Raw genomic sequence first — 20,811 nt, forward strand, 5'->3', positions numbered from 1 at the left:
GAGTCTTGAGTTTTTGTCTTTGCCTGGGACACCAGTGTAGAACCATCTCATTAATGTCTTGATGTCTGATCTCCACAGCCCCAGCCAAAGCTCCACCTCCTCCTCCTCCACCTCCAGCAGGGGAGGAGAAGAAGGACGATGCAGCGGCAGCAGTAGCAGAAGAAGAAGTGGAGCTGGGGTTCCAGTTTGAACTTCTTGGACACCCAGTAAAACTTCCCAAACTGCCCAAACTTCCCAAGATGCCCGACTGGCTCCGAGCCATCGTGGAGTACCGCTTCCCCTCCAGCATCGACCCCTTCACCGGTGAGCAGAGAAGGTTTTTAAAAAGAGATGCTTGGTCAGTTAGTCTATTGGTCAGACTAAACAAGACACCTGAGGATGCCTCTTTGGACTCTTCCAAGTCATAATGAACTTTTAATTTTAACCGAGCTGACAAGGACTTCCTGTCTCCACAGATCTGATCTACGTGATCTGGCTTTTCTTCGTGGTGGCAGCATGGAACTGGAACGTGTGGCTGATCCCGGTCCGCTGGGCGTTCCCCTACCAAACCCCAGAGAACATCCACCTGTGGCTGCTGGCTGACTACACCTGCGACCTCATCTACATCACTGACATCCTCATCTTCCAGCCCAGACTGCAGTTTGTCCGCGGAGGAGACATTGTGGTCAGTGACACCAACAGATGAATAAATATCAGTTTGACTTTTATCTCAGTAAATTAAAGCACAAACAGCGTTTTTAATCTTTTCTGTTACAGTGTGATAAAAAGGACATGAGAGAACACTACATGACCACTGAGAGATTTAAGGTGAGAACAAATCTTAGCATCAAAAGAAGTTTAGTTTCCCTCTCACCTTCTTTAATTTGTAAAACACCTGTTCTGTTTCTCTGCAGTATTTTCAGTTTGTGGTTTCTCAGTTATCACATCGTATAAAGAGGTGTTTTGTGTTTCACAGATGGATGTCATCAGTCTGTTTCCCATGGAGATATTTTATTATTTCACTGGAGTGAACTCTCTGCTGAGGTTCCCTCGTTTGCTGAAGGTCAGGATGTATTTCACTTCATGCATCATTCAGATGTTTGTCCTGCTCGGTGTTTCTACAGGCAAGCAACTGACTCAGGTTTTTTTCTTCTCTCAGTACATGGTTTTCTTTGAGTTCAACGACAGAATGGAAGCTGTGATGAAGAAAGCATACATCTACAGGTGAGGGATATTATTATTAAAGAAATCAAACCCACAACTACAAACAGGTCTGTCAGTTGTCTTTCTTATCACTTGTTTTATTTGACAAACAATCCAAAATCACAAATCTTCAGTTTACAATTAGATATGACAAAAAAAATTATTGAAAAATGATCCCAAACAAGCTCATAATTGGCTAAATTTATCAGTTATTGTTATAATATATTGGTTAGAAAATAACTATGCTGATAAATTATGGATTTTTCATATTTTGCTGTAGCAAAGAGCTCAATTTCACCTTAGCAAACCTTTTGAGTTGCACTCTAATTCTCTCAGAGGATGTGGGAAATATTTTTATAAACATGCTGAAGTTGAAAGTGCATTTACTGCATTAAACCATTTTAAATTTAAGGCAGAAGTTAACAAGTAATCAGCACAGGAACTTTAAAACATCTCTCCTCCGCTGGATCAGCTTTGCTTGACCAGTTATCAAAGCTTGCAAGTTAATTATTTAATTTAATGAGTCTAATCAACATTGTTTTATTCTGGCTGAAGTTTAGAAAGTTTTCTGGCATCAAAAAAAGACTGAAAAAAGTTAAAGTCCTAAAACTGATCCTTAAGGAACTCCATTATTTTAGTGCTTGTGTTTCATTAAATCTTCACCCTGTGTTGTTGTTGTGTGTCAGGGTGATCCGAACCTCCACCTACCTTGCTTTACTCTCTGCACATCAACGCCTGTCTCTTCTACTGGGGCTCAGACTACGAAGGACTGGGATCCACCAAATGGGTTTATAATGGAAAAGGCAACGCGTAAGAAACACGACCGTCACACATCTGAGTTTGACTTTAAGTTCGATAAGGGCTCATGTTAATGTTTGTTTATTTTTTCTCTTCAGTTATATTCGTTGTTACTACTTTGCTGTGAAGACGCTGATCACCATCGGAGGACTGCCCGACCCCACCACCGTGTTTGAGATCTGCTTCCAGCTCATCAACTATTTTGTTGGTGTCTTTGCTTTTTCTATCATGATCGGTCAGGTCAGTTCACCACCTCCACCACTGGCTTGTTTATTACTTTATGGGTTTTATTGTTGTATTGATTTAGTCTTTTATAAGGGACAAACATTAAAAGAAACAAAAAAAAAAAATTAAAATAAAAAAAATAAAAAATTTAAATAAACTAGTTTTAACCTCTTCAGGCATCTAGTTCCTTTGATTACACTTGTTAATTAATTTTGGTGTGTCTTTGAGCACTAACTGACCTGACTGTCTTTGTCTCAGATGAGAGATGTGGTTGGAGCAGCAACGGCCGGAGAGAACTACTACCGGGCCTGTATGGACAGCACCGTCAAGTACATGAATTCTTACAACATCCCCCGGGAAGTCCAGAACCGCATCAAGACCTGGTACGACTACACCTGGAAGAGCCAGGGCATGCTGGGTGAGCAAAAGGAGTTTTTGTGTCATGAAACCCAGGGAACAAAACATTTGCTTTGAACCTGAACATCTCGTGTTGTGATGTTTCCACTGCAGATGAACAAGAGCTACTAATTCAACTTCCTACTAAGATGAGACTGGACATCGCTGTGGACGTCAACTATGCTATCGTCAGTAAAGTCGCACTGTTTCAGGTCAGACACACAGAAAACACACACACACACACACACATACAGAAAATCAACTGAATGGTTAAGACTGTGAAATATAAATCTCTCCGTCCTCAGGGCTGCGACAGACAGATGGTGTTCGACATGCTGACGAGGCTCAAGTCTGTCGTCTACCTGCCCGGCGATTTTGTCTGTAAAAAGGTGAGTGCACACCTGTGTGAGCATGTAAAGCTATTACTAACTGTGTCTGTGTGTGTGTGTGTGTGTGTGTTGACCTGGTGTCTTTGTGTGTGTGTGTGTTTCAGGGGGAGATCGGCAGGGAGATGTACATCATCAAACAGGGGGAGGTTCAGGTGGTGGGCGGTCCTGACCTGCAGACAGTGTTTGTCACCATCAGAGCTGGCTCTGTGTTTGGAGAGATCAGGTCAGAGCTGCTTCCTGTTATCCTGTTAACCAATTAAAAATCAGTATGTGGGACAGTATGGAGTTGGCAGGAGGGCTAGACGAGGGCTTCTTAGACTTCACCGTAGAGATCAATACGCTGGTGTTTGTAAAGGCTCTTAAACAAAATGACTAACAGGAAGTAAAACAACAAAGATATCAATCATCAAACTTTAATAAAATGCATTAATAAAAATATTAGGCTAATTAGCGCAGCCAATTTTCCCAAAATGTAACTTATATGAATCCCAAAGGCTCCAGCCAAGAGAGTAAAGTAACTCCAAATACTGATTTTTGTTGAGAAAGATGTTGTTGTGTTGTAGTTATACACAACATCATAATGTTTACAATGAGCTTTGTTATTTCTCAGCTCAAAATGGTCCCACACCAAACTTCTTGTAATTAATGTTAATAAATCATTGTCAGGTTGTGGAAAATCTGATTCCTGCAGACAGTTTGTCTTTTTGTCTCTTTAATTCATCTCCAATAAACTGTTTGATTCCCTGAGCCTCTGTAAAACAGCTGCAGATGATCTGGATCCATTTAATATCTGTAGAAATGACTGTAGTGATTTCATCCAGGCTTTAAAGCATTGACACTGACTGGCTCTCTCCCCTGTCTCTCTGATTGGTCAGTTTGTTAGCGGGAGGCGGAGGGAACAGACGCACTGCCAACGTGAAGGCACATGGATTTGCCAACCTCTTCATCCTAGACAAGAAGGACCTGGCAGAGATCCTGGTGCACTACCCAGAGTCTGAGAAGCTGCTCCGCAAGAAGGCAAAGTAAGAGCTTCCAGGTGTTTTCCCACTTAAACCCAGTTGATAGAGGCAGCACTGAGGAGAGAATAAATCTGTCTTCACCTCTTTATTGTTCTTATCCTGTGAGTTTTACAAAGTGGCTACACAGGCTGTTTTCTCACCTAAAATACTGAACCAAACTTCATGTTTCTGTAAGCTCACTAAACAACTTGACATACCGGCATCCTGTCGTCATCACGTCTGCTGCATCTCCCTGTACTTGACACTGATTGGTTTATAGACGGATGTGTGTCTGACGTCAGTGTATTGTAAATTCAACTCATTCTCTCAGAAAATAACTCAGAAATTTCTGTATTTTTATGCAGTTTTAAAGTTTTGATTTTGTCATCAGACCAAATCACAGTTAAATATTTCGTCTCCTACAATTCAATTCAAGTCAGTTTTTATTTATATAGAGCCAAATCACAACAGAAGTTATCTCAGGGCACTTCTCATATAAAGCAGGTCCAGACCATACTCTTTATATTATTATATTTACATAGAGAGACCGAACAGCTCTCACCATGAGCAGCACCAGGCAGACAGAGGAGAGGAAAAACTTCCTTTAAGAGGCAGAAACCTTGAGCAGAACCAGACTCAGTGTGGGAGGGGGCATCTGCCTTGATCAGCTGGGTTGAGAAAAAAGGGGCTTATGTACTGCGACTGCATTTTTCCTCTTCTATTGTTTAATGAGTAGCAAGCCTCAACTTCCTGTACCTGCTGTTTTGGTTCGGACCAAACTGAAAAGTCTGAAGATCTGGACTAAACAAAGTCAGTGTGAAAGCCCTCATAGAGACGTGTATGGACAATGAACTAAGAATAAGAAAATGTCACCAGCCAATGAATCAGAGTTGGATTTTAATCAGCTGGTGGATGCTTCTGGACAGAGAGAAGATGCATGTTCAGGTAGCAGTGTACTACTCAGTTTATTAGTATGACTAGCTAACTTAACCTACTTACATTAACAATGGTTGTTACGTAGAAAACAGGTGCAGCAGCTTCTCTCTACTTGTGGACATGCCTGAATTTCTTCCAGCAATAAAGAATTAAAGAGGAAATATCACATTTAAGCCTCAAAGAATAATAAATGATAATAATTAAAAGCCCACCCAGTTTGTTTTCGTCTACTTTCCTTCCGTCTCCGTCTCCTCGGCCCTCTTCCTCCGTCTGATCTCTCTTCTGTCCTGAACAGGATTAGACTCGTCTCTAATCTGCTCACTCAGGTCGTTGTCGTCGGAGAAGGAACCAGGTCAGATCAGTGCAGGGATCCTCCCGCTCGGCTCCATGTTCTCAGTCAGATCATGGTGCTGCAGCAGAGTGGGTGGATGTGCTGGAGGTGCTGTAGGTGTTGGTACGGGACCTCTGTAGTTTTACAGTGTTTATAGGTCAGATTCTCTGCTGTTTGTTTGTTTTACTTTGAAGTTTTGGATCAGAAAGTGTCGACGACTCGGAGCTCTAACAGTTTGTGTTCACATTGTGTTTGTGTCTCCCTTTAACCCATTATTGTGTCACTGTGTGTTTGTGCAGGAAGATGCTGACAAAGGACAAGAAGCCAGATGAGAAGGAAGGTAAAGAGGTGGCAACGGTCATCCCACCCAGACCCGACACCCCAAAAATGTTCAAGGCGGCACTGAAGGTGACGGAGCAGGCAGGAATAGAAGGAACCTTCGCCAAACTGAAGCAGGCCTACAAACCATCAGAAGAAGAGGTACAATACATAGGATGACATTGTCCTTCAACCCTTAAGAGATTATTTACCTTTGGTTGTTCATTTGAAGGGAAGTTTCAGTTTTTTACTTTGGTCCTGAAACAGGAGTAGTCAGATGATCAGACAGACCACGCTTTGTTTATCTAATCTGTTCTCAAACCAAAGCGGAAAAACAACAGGAAATAGTTCGGAAATATTTGTATATTTGTTCAGACCTTTAACCTTTAAAAATAAATCCTGAGGAGAAACACTTACATGCAGGTTACAGTTTGATGCAGCTGGTCTCAGGTCTCAGGTCTCTGTCAGTCTCAGGTCTCTGACCTGTGACTGAACTCAAACATGAGTTCTACAGTTTGTTTCTCAACACTGACTCATGACATTTATTCAAACTGATCAAACACACATGATGTTTATTACCAGGCTACATGCATCCAATTAAATACTTAGATCTACAGAACATGTATTAAATACATCTGACTGCACCATATTGTGCTGTGTATATACATTATATATCTGTTTACTGTGGAGGTAGTTTAAAAAATCCTCACAGCTGAGTCCAGTTGTTTAAGATAATTTGTTAAAGAATCATGTTCTGACAGCTGCCGTTCCCATGACCTGATCGTTCAGGCCAATATGCTATGGACCCCTGTGGCCACCAGAGGGCCCCCAAGAGGGCTTTAATTATTTATTAATTTATGGGTGTGATATATTACAACCAGTGTTGGGGGTAACACTCTATATAGTAACACATTAGCGTACCATGGTTACTGTTTTGTTGGAATTAGTAACGTAACACACTAGTTTTGCACGTAGTTATGTTTTCAAATAAGCAATCCGTTACCATTACCGAAACATATTTGCATAGTCTGGTTCTCTCCTACTGCTAGCATACTAGTGGAAGGTATGCTTCAGTTACAGTACTGTCAGATAAGTATTTCTCAGCTGTGAAGAATTCTATTTCAGATTTTAAGAAGCAGCTGTGAGCTAAGCTAACAGCTTCACAACACTGGTAGTGAGGCCTGGTGAGGAGAACGATGCCAGTGCTACAGCTACAATGTTTTAGTTCGGCTAAAGCTGTCACTCCAGTGGTAACACAAAAGTACTCAGACAAGTTACTTTTCTCAGTAGATAACTAACGTAACAAGTAACTTTTTAATATCAGTATACTATAATATACTTATATTATACTTATATACTTTATATTACGTTAATGCTAACTGCACTAATGCACCGTCAGTCAGACTAATGTTAGCAACAGAGCTACAAATTATAACACTGATAATGGTTGTGTTAGATTTACAGTAGGTGTGTGAGTGATCAATCATTGACAATAGTCAATATTATTGGGGGTGCCAAGGTGTTGTCAAATTCAGACCTGAACTGACCCTGTTCATGGAAGGGAAAATTTCTGTTATGAGAAATAATCATAAAACAGAAGAAAGGAAGAAATGTAAGAGGAAGAAGGGAAGGAAAGAAAGAAGGGAGGAAGAAAGAAAAAAGGAAAAAAAGAAAGAAGGAAAGGAAGGAAGGATGAATAAAGCAAAGAAGGGAAGAAGAATGATTGAAAGGAAGGAGAAAATGACGGAGAAGGAAAGAAAAGGAGAAACGAGGATTGAAAGAAAGGAAGGACAGATGTAAGAAAGAAAGAAACAGAACCAAGTTCATCCCCTCCTCCATCTCCTCCTTTTTGTCCATCCCAGGCCCCCCCCTCCATCTCTCCGATGCCTCCTCCCTCTCCAATGCACCGCCGCTCTCCGGTCCCTCTCGCTGTGGCTCGGGACGACGACGAAACAGTGGTGGAGACGGCCGACAGCTCCGTCATCATCAGGATGACGCCACGACACAAAGGAGAGGAGCTGCTCAGCGTGGAGGTGGTGCCCGGTGGAGAGGAGGAGGACGGAGAGGAGAAGAAGAAGAAAGAGGAGTAGAGGAGGAGGGAGGAGGACAGGTGTTACTCTTCCTCCACCTGCCTCATATTCTTCTGCTGAGTCCTGCTGCTTCCCAGAATGCCTTTCACCAACCTCCAGAGAGGACCCAGTGCATTCTGGTCTCTGTTTTGTCTACCTTACTCTCCCTACAGTTTGTTTTTATTTTCCTTTTTCATTCCAAACATCCAGGGTGCAGTTCCGTCTTTGACCACACAGGCAGATTACCATTAGCATCTAGTGTAACACAGGGGAGTGCTGTTTCACCCATGTTTGGAAAAAATGAATGAAAAATAGGGACGGCATGGATATAACAACAAAATAAGTGTCTGTTTTTTGGCATGTTCATTAAACTCAGTTTCCCAGAATCCCTAGCTTCTGTTCTGCAGCTCTGGTGCTTCATGGCACAGCCACTGACTCACTGTGGCCTTCACTGAGCTGATTTTACTGTAGAAGCAGCTTCATGTTTAACAGTTATGATGATGTAGGTGTTTTATTTTTATTAGTTTAAAATGAGACTGAATATATAATTGTCTCACATGGTAGAGGCCAGAAAATAAACGTAGAGCTCATTGATGTAAAGACAATTGTGTTTCCTGTTTCCACTGTGAGCCACTCAATAACTGTTGGACTCTAACTGAGCTCTAATGACTTTTAATGATTTTACTCCACCAGTTTCCAGGTCATTCTGGATTATTGGAATGTGTGTGGACCAGTTTTCAGCCTGGTCAGGGTTTATTTCAGGACCAGGATCAGGGTTTAATGTTGAAAGGTCAGTTTGTATTTTTTTTTTCGACACAAGCTGGTGTGGAAAACTAAAATAATATTCATTTTAAATCTTGTAACTTGCCAATTTAGACAGCTAGCTGCTAGAGGGCAGTGCTGAGCTTTTTATTGAGTAAATAGAAAGCTGCAGGGAGACATTTAATACCCCCCAGTAGGGATATAGTGGTGTGTGAGAGTGTGTGTATGTAACAGGAAAAACTTCAGGAAGCAGAGGAAACTCTCATTGTGTCGGTCTGAGTTGAAGGGGAAAGACAGAACACAAGAAAAGGCGGGAAAAGAGAAACAATGCTGAGCTGAAAGCTGGACACAGGAAGCTCTGCTGATTGTTGAGTGTAGAAGAAGACAAAGAGGCATACATTTATACTGGAGCTTAAAGAGCCACTCATGTAAAAACTTTTCAGTTTGTAAATAAAAGTATTTAAAACAGAGCTTGTGTTTGTGTGTGTGTGTGTTGCAGCAGCACAAGGACTGAAATATGTACAAATAAATATAGAAAAGTAAAAATTATTATAAAAAAATAAGAGTAGAAATGAACTATACCAGAGCAATTAAATTCCAAGGCAAGCAATAAACATACAGTACCTACAACCAATGCTGTAAACTAATCACCCTGTTTTTCTGCTGTTTTTTCATTTTTTCCCCCCTTTTAATTTGTCACCCCTAAGTGTAGGCAATGATGCCTTCAGGGTCCATATGTAACCCTAGTCATGTACAGGAATTTCTTGCCTCTGTCCAAGCTTCCAAAATACACCTACAGCACCTCTAAAACTCTGTAATCAACATGTTACATCTTGTTTGGTTAATCTGTACACAAAGCATAGTTTGTGTTTATAGCAGGAGTAATAGTGCTGGAACTATTTCTTTTTGCAGTTGGACTATGGCTAAAGAGGCTGCACACAGGCGGATGGATACAATGTTGTCCATGCCGTTAACAACCCTTAAAACCACAAATTGTTATTTTTACATTTATCAAGTTAAACATGAGATTCAACATGTTAATTATAGTGAACAAGTTGGAGTATTTTTGTACACTGGACAGAAGCAGACTAGTTGTTTCCCCCTGCTTCCAGTCTTTATTCTAAGATTAACTAACCAACTCCAGACTCCAGCTCTGTACTTAAAAGTTAATGTTAAATCTGTACCACACAGAAATGATACCCATGCTCTTATTCAACTCCTTGAAAGAATGCTCATAATTATATCTTTCACAATATTCCTTTAAAACGTTGAGGGAAAAAACACAAACTTGAGATTAAAGTAAGAGTTTAAAAAACTACAACTTTTAATTAAAACATAATTTGTTAGTATAGATAAAAGACCTGTGAACATGACAACAAGCATTATTTCACTCTTTGCAACTGAATTACTTATACTTTTTTTTCAGCCTACTACTGATGACAAATCCGTCCCGCCCTCATCTCTATAACTTTACTACTCTTTTCCGCGCCCATTTTCCGCTCAGCACACATGTCCGACGACCCGTGAACGCAGCAGAGTCAGTCAGCAGCAGTCTTGACTTTTTATAGCAGCGAAATCAGCGGCGTGACACACGGCTCCTCTACCGCGGGAAAACCGGACATTAATCGCCTCTAACAGCGGAGTTTTAACTTTTAATTCACCTTTTAACGCCAGAGCTCTTTACCCGAGCGAAACTGGGAGGAATTTACTGCGAGGAAACGGCGAGGAGACGGGGAGGAAGAGGAGGGAGAGGAGCCGCTGCTTGGGACCAGAGGTAAGGAAAAGTTTGGTCAAACTTTTTTTTTATTCCACAAACTCTGGTGGTTTATGCGGACACTGCCCCCCCCCCGCCCCGCTCTGACCCTGTCGTGTTGTGCAGCTGATGTCCTTCACATGAACCAACAAAGTGTCAAACAGAGCAGATCTGATTCACCTCCCTGTCTCTTTTCATGCGGCCGTCCAGCAGTTTCCACCGCTTCAAAGCTCTTTCTCTCTCCTCAGCGGTTTTCAGCTGCAACAAAAGAGCTGCGGCCTCACCTGGTCAACACAAACACACACACGTGCTGGAGTTTCTATGGTAATGACAGTGACAGGGCTGAAACACAGCCACATTTACTGATAAATCTAGTTTGAAAATAATCCAGAATATAAAGACAGTTTGAGACACATGTAAATGTTTCCAGCTGCTAAAATTAATAAGATCACATTAAGAAAAAAAAAAACAGTTGAAAGAGAGAGAAATTAAAACAAATGGCAATAAAATACTCACTACAGTGCTGTATCCAAGGGGTGGCTGGTCCCCCCAGGTTACAGTTGCCCCCCCCCCCGGATCAAAAGCTTTCCTGTGCGCGTCCATGTTTTTCTGAGTTCTCAAATGGAACGCCGTTAACTCAGAGTGACTTCCAGTTCTGACTTCTGATGTAAATGGAACGCAGTATAAGCCTCTTTTATTCAGCCTGGTCACGGCAGGAATGTTACGCCATTATTCTACCGCAACTAAAAGATTGACTGATCATTGCAGTTCTAACTTTTTCGATCAGTTGACTAATAGTTTCCATGAAATGTCAGTAAACTGAGACAGTTGTCCATCGTTGTTTTTCAGAGTCCAAGCTGATGTCCTCAGATGTCTTGTTCTGTGCGACCAATCATCTAAAACATTTACAAAGATATAAAGCACAGAGAAGGAGAGAATATTCACATTTGAGAAGCTGCAGCCAGAGAGTGTTATTCTAATTATTGGTTGTGGATTGGCTAATTGATAATTGATAATAATAATGGCTAATTGATTAATTATTTGAGCAAAAAGTCAAAGGCACAAGCTTTTTAACAGGTTAAAGCCTCATCCACTTGTACACAGGTATGTTTTAAAATGTCGATTTTTCTCTGTGTTTTCGCCTTTGTCCAGTTTTCGTTCTGACCTTTTGCAGAACTTCTTCCCTGGTGAAGATGTTCAGAAACTCTGTTTTCAGTGTTGATGTGTGTGAACAAAAATAGTTTTTGTCTTCGGTGCATTCGTTGTTGTTAGCCTATCAGAGGCAGTGAGAACTTTTTTCAGGCTTTTAATTGGTTGACATATCTTTACAGTTATGATTATATTACCACCTGTTGGTTTGGCATGCTCTCCACAGAATGTTTTTGAGTTTTCATGTGAACTGAGATTTTTTTTTAAGAACAAAGAAGAGTAATGTGGTCAACTGTTTGCAGTTAGAGACCCACAGCTAAGAGCTAAGAGCTTTTTAGTCTCTTTTAGCTGAGTTTTGGTTTTGCTGTGTGTTTCTTGTCTAGTTCACTTTTAGCTGTTTTCAGACCAGCTCTGATAAACTCACTGTTCAGCGCATCTCATTGGATTTACTGTGTTTATTTTCTTTTAGCTCATAAAAAGCTGACGTCTTGGAGACACAGTGACGTAATATACTCATGTCTTTCAAAAAGCAGATGTTGAACAAACTTTCCACCGCAGCACCTTCATCCCTGTAACTACATGTCTGACACTAAACCCAGCTCTAATCCTGGTCCTGAACCCAAGATTAAACTTTAAACGGCACACAGCTGAAGTGAGGACCTGCTGCTGAACGTCCTCACTCTGCTGGATTTATGTAATTTTCCGGTCCTCATGAGGACATTTGGGACTCAGACACACTGCCCGGTTTCCTGTTCATGCTGTGTGTGTGTCTGCAGTGTTGTGGGTTGAATCACTGCAATGATGATGACAGTAACATCAGTGTGTTTGGTTGAGGAGGCAGCCGGCCTGCAGGGTGGAGTCTGAACACTCTGACCGCTCCACAGCAGATCCTCTATAAATAAACTCAGTTTTGTCTGCAGGTTTTTTCTCGTTTATCACTGAGGCAGAGCAGCAGCCACATCACCGAGGATCAGATATTTTACTGACGTGGACGTCCTGCAGTCTGCTGGTTTATTTCTTTTAATTAGACGAATCATATTGAAAACAATGTCAGAGAAAATGTCATGATTTCCTGTCATGAAACATCAAAACACTATGTTCTAAATAATGAAGAGTAAAGCTACAGATAATATATATCTAAGAGTGATTTGATTTGCAAAGTTGGTGATTTATATGGCTATATATGGAAAACAGGACTGGGGCTAACCTCCCTGCCAGCAGAGCCACCGTTGGCAGATAGAAAGGTTATCATTTGTTCGGGCTTTTGGACGTCTGTGGTCAACGTCTGTCCATCTCTAATTTTACAGAGACTCACTTCCTAACTTCGTTAAGAGTAAGAAATGTTTTTTTGATGGTGATTTTTGTCATTTATTGTTAGTAAAATCATTGATAATTCACCTTAAATAATTAACCTGCAAAGCTAATTTCAAATCATGCACTAACAGGAGCTGTCAGTTTGGAGTTGGCAGTGCATACAAAGTCCAGCTGGGAGACAGAAATAGTCTGCTTGACTGCATTGTTACACAACTCATTGTGTTTCATCTGTAGGTTCAGATTCCTTCAGTGTTCATGGTTCAGGAGGTTTTTACTGGGAGCTGAATTATCCTCACAGGTCTCCTCCTCTTCAGAACAAACAGACCTGATCAATAAAACAGTTTCATGTTAAAAAATCAATGTGATCCTCTTGGGTGGACACAGGATGAGCGGTGGAGAGCAGCTGTTTGCTCAGCTTGTTTCTCTGATTACTGAAGATCCAGACGTCTGATGACAAAAATCCTTCATCTGGTTTAAGATTAGAGTTATAATGTTAGAAAAAGTGATGGTGATATGACTTGAAACTGTAGTTGAAATAGTTAAGATATTTTAATGTCCAGTCAACAGCCAGTGCTTACAGAAAACCCTGAGTTTGGACATATTCAGGTCCTTCACAAACAGACCAGTGACTAAATGACGGTTAATCCATCTTTAGTTGTTTCTGTTCGATTGATTGGGGCTGAAAAACACCCTGATCAAGCCAAGATTCAATCCAACCAGTAGCAATGTTATCACCACCTGTGGCGTCCTTCACCTGACGCCATCAGCCTGTTTTTACCTGTATGAATATACCTGCAGTCGGTGGTTGTTTCATCTTTGTCTGTATCAACAACAGTGTGTTTTATCTGCTGGTTTGACCTCCACATCCTCTGGATTATGTCCAACAGCTGTAAATTTTTTTTTTTTTCATGCAGACAGGCTACCTGTCTGTAAAAAGTGTTTTTTGAACAGAAGCAGCTGTTCAGTTCTCTAGAGACAACATGTTCAGGCAGAACTGAGTTCAGACTTTCTGACGTGTCACTGCTGTAACTACTGGTCAGCTGGAGAAGAGAAGCTAGGCTAATAGCTAGGCTAACAGGTCATTACACACACACTTCCTCCCACTCTCCAGACGGCGGTGACATTCTCCTGATAAACAGTTGTGTTTCAAACCTGCATTTTCACATCCACTAACTATGACGATGTGTTCAATGGTGTTGGATTAAAGTGTGTTTTTCTCAGCTCTTCGCTCTGATCAGCTGAGTTTCCTCCTGCTGCAGCTGTTTCTGCTTTACATGGTAAAAGGACACTGTGTCTCTGTAACAAACACATACCAGCAGCAGTCACTCCGTCCTCACAGAAACCAGCCTCATTCACTGCAGCCACTCACATCATTAAAGATTAACTGAGTGTTTGCTGAGTTCAGGGCCTGAACCACAGCTCAGTCAAAGCTGCTGATAGCTGATGTTTGTGCTCTTACATCTGCAGGTTGTTGTGTTTGTCATAATAAAAATGAGTCTGTTTCTTCATCACTGTATGAGGACACATGGTGTTTGTAGGTGGTGCAGTGAGTTCAGATGTGGAGTAAATCTGATGAGAACGTAGCAGCAGCACGAGGTTTGGACTCATCTGAGGAAATGTGATTTACTGCTTCATAATCAGAGTCAGTGCTACAGGGTTTGAGGAGGAGGAGGTTGTGTGAGAGGTTGTGGGAAAAGTTTCAGATGGAGGAATGTGAAGGATCGATGAGGTCTAAAATGGAGAGTATTTTAGGCGACAGATGTGGTTCAAGTTGTCTGTCAATCAGAGATCATGTCGGTGGACGCTACAGTAGAGGATGTCTCTGTCTTTATTTATCCATTGGAACTGATGGGAATATATGAGAAATAACTGGAAATTTGTGAAAATTTATACAAACTGTATAATATACAAACATAACAATGAAATGTATCCATATAAACTGTTAACTAAACAACTGGACGGATTTAAAATATATATATATTTTACAGTTGATGCTGGATAAATGAATAGAAACAGAGTAGATGAACATATGAACTCTCCTAAATCAGCTGCTAAATCAAACTCTAAACTGCAGTCTAGCTAGCATCATGATAGCTAGCCTCTTAAACTGTCAATGAAATGGTGTTAGCTAGCTTGCATTTAGCATCTCTGATTTAGCAGCTAGCTACTGTACAGACAGATGTAGATGTGTTTTGTTGCTGGTTAAACTTTAGTAGCACAGATCAAATATATTGAGCCCAGTGATCTGATCCAAACTGACTTGACTGGATGTGGTCTGTGGGTCAGATGCAGTAGTGTGGCTGTAGTGAGCAGGACTCTAGAAATGATCTGTGCATGTGATGGAGGAATGTCCAGTGCAGAGGAGAAATTCAACTTAATTTACATTAAAGCTGGTTGTTTTAACCAAGATTATGCTGCAACATGTTTTTTTTTTTCAACTACATTTAAGTTTCCTGCTGGCTAACCAGCAGTTTGTATAATTTCCAGTTTATTCCTTTTACTTTCCATGGAAAGTTTCCAGCTTTGAAAATTCCCAGAATTTTGCAACCCTGTGGAGCTGTAATGAGTGTTAAAGGGTGTAGATCTGACAGTTGGGACTGGGTGGTGCCTGCTAACAGTGAGAAAGTTGCCCCAGGATGTCAAGTTGAAAACACTCTGAGAGGACTTTAATGTTAACGACATCACCGTTGTGATTCTGAAATAAAAACCAGGACTTGACTGTGACTTCAGTCTGAGTTTCCAGACTCTGACCCAGCCCACATTTAATCCACGTTTAGATCGTGTTCCACTGAGTCGACAGAACACCAGAGTCTCTTGGTTTATAGAAGACGTACAGGCACATCACTGATGTGTAGGATTAACTGTAGATTAAGTATGTGGCTGATTATTTATGTTTTAGGTTTTAAAGTGAAAGACTGGTTTTATTCTGTATTTTTTTTCTGGTCATTAAATCTCATGCACAGCCTCAAACCAACTCTTACTGTCTCCTACCAGCACATGCTGTTATATATTGGATTCCTCTGAGTTTCCAGAAACTACAATCCAACAAATACAGGCACCAAATGTGGATTAAACCGCTGCTGAAATAGTCCCAACATCTACACTGTTTCCTCCTGTTTGTTTGATTAAAATGGCAGTGAGCAGCTGTTTTACTGAGCTGTTGTGAGGTGTTCTCAAAGCCTTACATCCTCAGTAGGAACCAATGAGCCGAGAGCCACAGACAGAGGAGGGAAGGTGTTGAAAGACAGATTAAGACATTGTTAGAGTGTAAACATTCGCTGACAAGTAGAAAAACACAGAATAACACCAAAGAGATACTTAGAATTAACTCTTGAAGTAACAGTTTTGTTTGGTGTATCAATGGCAAAATCATTGACTTTTTATTTTAATTTAATTCATTCCTCTATTTTTTAGTTGTTTTATATCTGTAGGTGTCTGTATCAGCTGGATAAACTTCTGTTCATGTACCTGTTGTTGGGGTTTGACTTGTTTTGAACTTGATTTACTTGTCAGACGTGACTTTGACTGACACCCCGGCCTCCAACTGTCAGACTGTTACAGGAGCTGCAGTGAGTGCTCGGGCGTGGCGACTGGATTTAACGTCTTTTTATATGATGATGATGATGATGAAGGTTAAATGTGTGTGTGTGTGTGTTCAGAATGGGAGTGTACACTGTGTGTGATTCTCAGCTGGGACAGTCTCTGTTATGTAACGTGTGTGTGATTAAAACCAGACGGCTGCTCTCTCTGTGTCGGATCCACATGAGTCCAGCAGGTGGAGCTGTTGAGTCAGATCTCCCATGATGCCGCAGGGCTTCTGTGTGTTTATCAGTAAAGTACTCCAGTAAAAAACACTTTTAAAATGACCATAAGAGGCTGATGTGGTTTCACTACAGAGCTGAAAATCTCAGTTGAGTAATCTGCTCTGACTCTCACTGGATTTTATTTTGAGAATGAAAGTGTAGAATATTTATAGATGGATGTTTATTGTAAGAAAAACTACTTATTCCTCTGAACTGGAACAAATGAGTGTGAAAATATAGCAGAAATCTGGAGCTCTGCTTTTTCTTCTTGTTAATTTCAGACTTGTTATTCACACTTCAACTCCTGGAAGCAAAATATAAATAACACTGGAACAAAACTTTTTACCCAGAATTAAACCAATAGAGCTGCTTTCACTCAGTGTTTATTGGACACAGATTAAATGTGATTACATTGATTATTTCAGTCTGTGTTTGGAGCTGGATGACGAAGATTCAGTGAGGGAAAGTTAGCAACATTATTCTTCATCCTGCTGAAGTTTGTGGTGTTTTTTTGTGTTGGTCTGCGGTGCAGACACAAGTCTCAGTCACTCTCTTTATATGATTTATTCTCCTTTAACTCCTTCACTCACTCTAAATCTAAAATTATTAACAGATGATGATCAGTTTCGAGAGATGAGGTCTTCACCTTCTGCTCCTGACATTTGATTTTTGTTTTTGTCCGCCTGCTCTCTGTTGTTACTCTGAACTGATGCTGCAGGTTGGCTGTTAGTTTCTATCAGAACATCAGAACATTTTAAACATCAGTATCTCCGATTATTTAATCGTTATCTTGTTTAATATTCGGTTAGTTGTGCAGCTCTAATTTCAGCCTCTATCTTTGCTGTGTTTTCTGTTTTTCACATTTGGGATCAGTGTCAGTCAGTCAGATAGCTAAAGGCATCATAACTGTCTGTTCAGAGGTTTTACAGCTTCCCGCTTCAACATATCTGTCTGCAGCTGGAGCTCATCAGTCTGTACAGGACGGTAACTTCATACTCCGCTTTGTTTGATGACAGTTTGATGCTGGTTTTAGTTTCTCTTTTGATGGAGTTATTGTCAGCTAGCAGTTCCCCCTGATTCCAGTGTTTGTGCTAAGTTGAGGATTTCCTCTGTGTTTGTTTTAAGAACTTTGCTGGGGTTTCAGGGTTTAGAGAGAGAGGGGGAGAAAGCCGAGACCAAAACAGAAGCACAGGAAGAGGAGGAGGAGGACGAAGGCCACCCTCCTCCCCCTCCTCCTCCTTTCTGCTGAGTTGTTTCCCTCTCCGTCAGCTTTTTTTCTTCTCCTCCTGCTCCTCCTTCATTTTCCTTTTTTTTCCCTTAGATGACTGATGTCATGTCACGGCCATGTTACATGGTCTTTTCCACCCAGCTGGTCACTCTGTAATTTCCTCCTAAAATAGCTCAGATGAAGAGCTGAAATGGGCGTGTGCAGTGCACTTTGGGAATCTGTAAACCACTAAACCCAAACAGTTTCCCTCTCTCGCTCTCTCCTCTCGGGTTTAGTTTTCCACAGCTGCACAGTGAATTCAGGTGGAAAATACTGTTTTCTACATCAGACTGTGCTTTGAAATTACAGTTTTTATTGTTTTAGAAACATCTGGCATCATTCTTACGCTCCTCATGAAGTTAGGTTTATTTTCCAGCAGTGCTTGTTATTCAGGTCATTAGTCAAAAAGCTTCTGAGTCGAAGTATCTAGACATCTCAGTTTTATCCTCATTTGTGTCTAGATACTTAAATAAAAACATCAGACCAGACATCTTCTCAATCATACAACCTGTCCCCTTCAGCCTTATTTTCATTTTCGGTTTTCGATTTGGAAAAATGAGAGTTTCCTTTGGTCTTGACCAAATCTAGATTAAAATATTAAATTATAATAAAAGATTAAAACAGATTCGTCAACTCAAACAAAAAAATAGACTAAAATGTAAAGTGTTTTCATTGACTAAAACTAGACCAAAATGTTTATGGTTTTCTTTGATAAAATTGGACTGAAATTGGACTGAGTTTTAAACAACGAGACTTGAAATACTTAAACAAGACTAAAAAATAAAAAAGATAACATCAACTGAATATAGCTAACATGGAGTTTGGCTCTCAGGACTAAATCTAAAAATATCTCTATAACATGACTGACTACAGATGAAGAACAGAGATGTTAAAACCTGGGTTAACAGGAGACTCAGCAGCATTTTATTAAACCTGAATAGTTCCAGGTCTCTAATAAATAAACATGTTGTGTTTGTATCATGGTTCTCTCTTCACATATCATATTGTTGACGTTATTGTGTTCTGTCTTTGCGATATTGTGGACCTTTGTATCGTGGTTCTGTCTTCACTCATCGCCATATTGCAAACGTTTGTATCACATTTTCTGTCTTGATTTTTTATAACTTAAACTGGATTGAAAATATGTAATGGAGACACTTAGAGCTCTGCTCACCACTCTTTCCATGAAACCCTACCAGCTGTGTGTAAAGTCAGATATTACCTGTGCTCATAAACCTGTGTCCCTGGAAGACCACCTGGAGTTTAAAAACCTGGGGGGGGGGGACCTGCTCTGTCTTTGTTTACAGGACCTGAATCATTTATTAAAAGCTCCTTAAATGAAGAGAGGAGCATGCTTCTACTAATCTGCTCTAATCCAGAGGGTCTGAGCCTCTTATAGTCACTAACACACCTGATGCCCCACCCCTCACCTCCCAGGAGGACAGGTGACCTTCACATCACCCCTGCACTGGTTTTTATGTTCCTCATTCAGGGAGATATAAACTTCTTTAGAAACATGTCAGAGTCTGATCTGATAACTGAACTCACCACATCCCCTGTTTACTTTCCCTGGAATGTTTTATTGTTTTATTTTTTATCGGTGACTGTTTGAGGGAGTTGGCAGGTCACCACACAGAACAAGAGGGTTTATTTATTTAAAGGCGTCTCTCAAGTTCTGAGTCTTTGAATAGAAACCGGGTCTTTGTTGTGTTCCTTTAGACGTTTCTGGAGTGCCATGTCTGTTCGAGCAATGCATTCTGGGACAAAACACTCCCTGAACCTCCTCAAGATGTCTCCAAACCTTCTCAAGGATCTGTACCATGTGAACAGTAGTTTAACATGTGTTCAGCCTCAGTACATGTGACTGCTGCTCCCTCTGACTCCTCCTCCCTCATTAGGACCCTGAACGTGGTCGTCGGACTGGAAACATCCCCCTTTGTTCCAGAAACAGTCCCGGCTCTGTTTACAGTTACCATTTCAGGACGGGTCACCCCTCTATATATACAGTGAGGTCCTGAACTGATCTGCAGCCAATCAGATCCGCGCATCACAATTCACAGGCCGTGATTTGGACTGTCAGCTCCCGCTGAGTCCAGGTCCCAGGACCCAGGATCCCTTGGTCTTGTCACGTATACAGGACAAGGGAGGTCGAGTTTTCCGGGACACTGAGCAACAAGGTCGACTCTGAGCAAGTGAACGAGTCCTTCACTTGACATCTGTATGCCTGTACGATGGAGTGTTAAACCTTGAAACCTTGAAGTATACGACAAAAGAATCCTACAAAATAAAAGCCTTTTTATGATCTGACACCTCCAGAGATGTCCTGAGCCAGTCCTGATGATCAGAATCTGAGCCAATCAGGTTTATATCAGATTCATTGTAATGGTTAAATGACTTGTAACAGGGAGAATGGAGCCTCTGTCATTCCCACTCTGCTCCTTGAACACCTGTTCTAGCTGAACGTATCTTGAGCAGGTACAATCTCCCTCTAACTGAGTGATAGTCAGCAAGTTAAACTGCTGGAATCAGGCCCAGCGAGTTCAAGATTAATGCTGAACTGTAGATCTGTTAAAAAGACTTCAAGAACTCAAAAAAGTCATTAAAAACCAGCATTCATCTCTGATATCCAGTGAAGAAACTTTGAAATTATCAAGAACCACAGTTTGGTGTGTTACAGCCACAGCACAAGGGGATCATGGGTAATATTGGGACCTTCGTGTTGATATTTAACTTTACATAAAACCATGCTGTGGTTATGACCCTGTGTTACATCATCAGCGACTGACCGTGGTCGTCGGCTCAGTTTTATCCTGCAGCAACAACAGATGGTCCCAGGACAGGGAGGGAGAGGGAGGAAGGGCGAGAGAGGTGCACACAGAGTGGAGGGGCTCTCTCTCTCTTTCTCTCTGTCGTTCACTGAGTCTGATGGAGGTGAAGACGCAACCTGCCTCTGCTTTAATCTGCTACAGAGTCACACACAGGATAACGGAGCCGAGGCTCTGACAGTCCTGGATCATCATGGACCCGGACCTGCTGCTGCTCGTCCAATCAGGTCACAGACTGAACTAACAACTCGCTAATGAACTAACGAAGCAAACAGAGGAAAAGACAGAAAAACTGT

General features: G+C 41.2%; 2 protein-coding genes across 2 annotated transcripts in view; both read left to right on the top strand.

Annotated features, from left to right (window-relative positions):
- Positions 1–8,822, top strand: part of cngb1a (cyclic nucleotide gated channel subunit beta 1a) — a 30,280-nt gene extending 21,458 nt beyond the window's left edge. The window contains 15 exon segments of the mRNA XM_051078320.1: positions 79–303; positions 456–664; positions 757–807; positions 956–1,042; positions 1,139–1,203; positions 1,869–1,890; positions 1,892–1,992; positions 2,079–2,220; positions 2,464–2,623; positions 2,716–2,813; positions 2,907–2,990; positions 3,095–3,213; positions 3,866–4,012; positions 5,555–5,735; positions 7,436–8,822. Of these exon segments, the coding sequence (XP_050934277.1) occupies positions 79–303; positions 456–664; positions 757–807; positions 956–1,042; positions 1,139–1,203; positions 1,869–1,890; positions 1,892–1,992; positions 2,079–2,220; positions 2,464–2,623; positions 2,716–2,813; positions 2,907–2,990; positions 3,095–3,213; positions 3,866–4,012; positions 5,555–5,735; positions 7,436–7,663 (1,919 nt within the window). The 3' untranslated portion in view covers positions 7,664–8,822.
- A 1,071-nt stretch (positions 8,823–9,893) lies between these two features.
- The window catches only part of kifc3 (kinesin family member C3), a 42,437-nt gene continuing 31,519 nt past the window's right edge, over positions 9,894–20,811 (top strand). The window contains exon 1 of the mRNA XM_051075983.1: positions 9,894–10,178. The gene's annotated coding sequence lies outside the window, so the exon portion shown is untranslated. The remainder of the gene's footprint in view (positions 10,179–20,811) is intronic.

This window comes from Lates calcarifer, linkage group LG2 (genome assembly GCF_001640805.2).
Source record: "Lates calcarifer isolate ASB-BC8 linkage group LG2, TLL_Latcal_v3, whole genome shotgun sequence".
NCBI classification, from domain to species: Eukaryota; Metazoa; Chordata; class Actinopteri; family Centropomidae; genus Lates; species Lates calcarifer.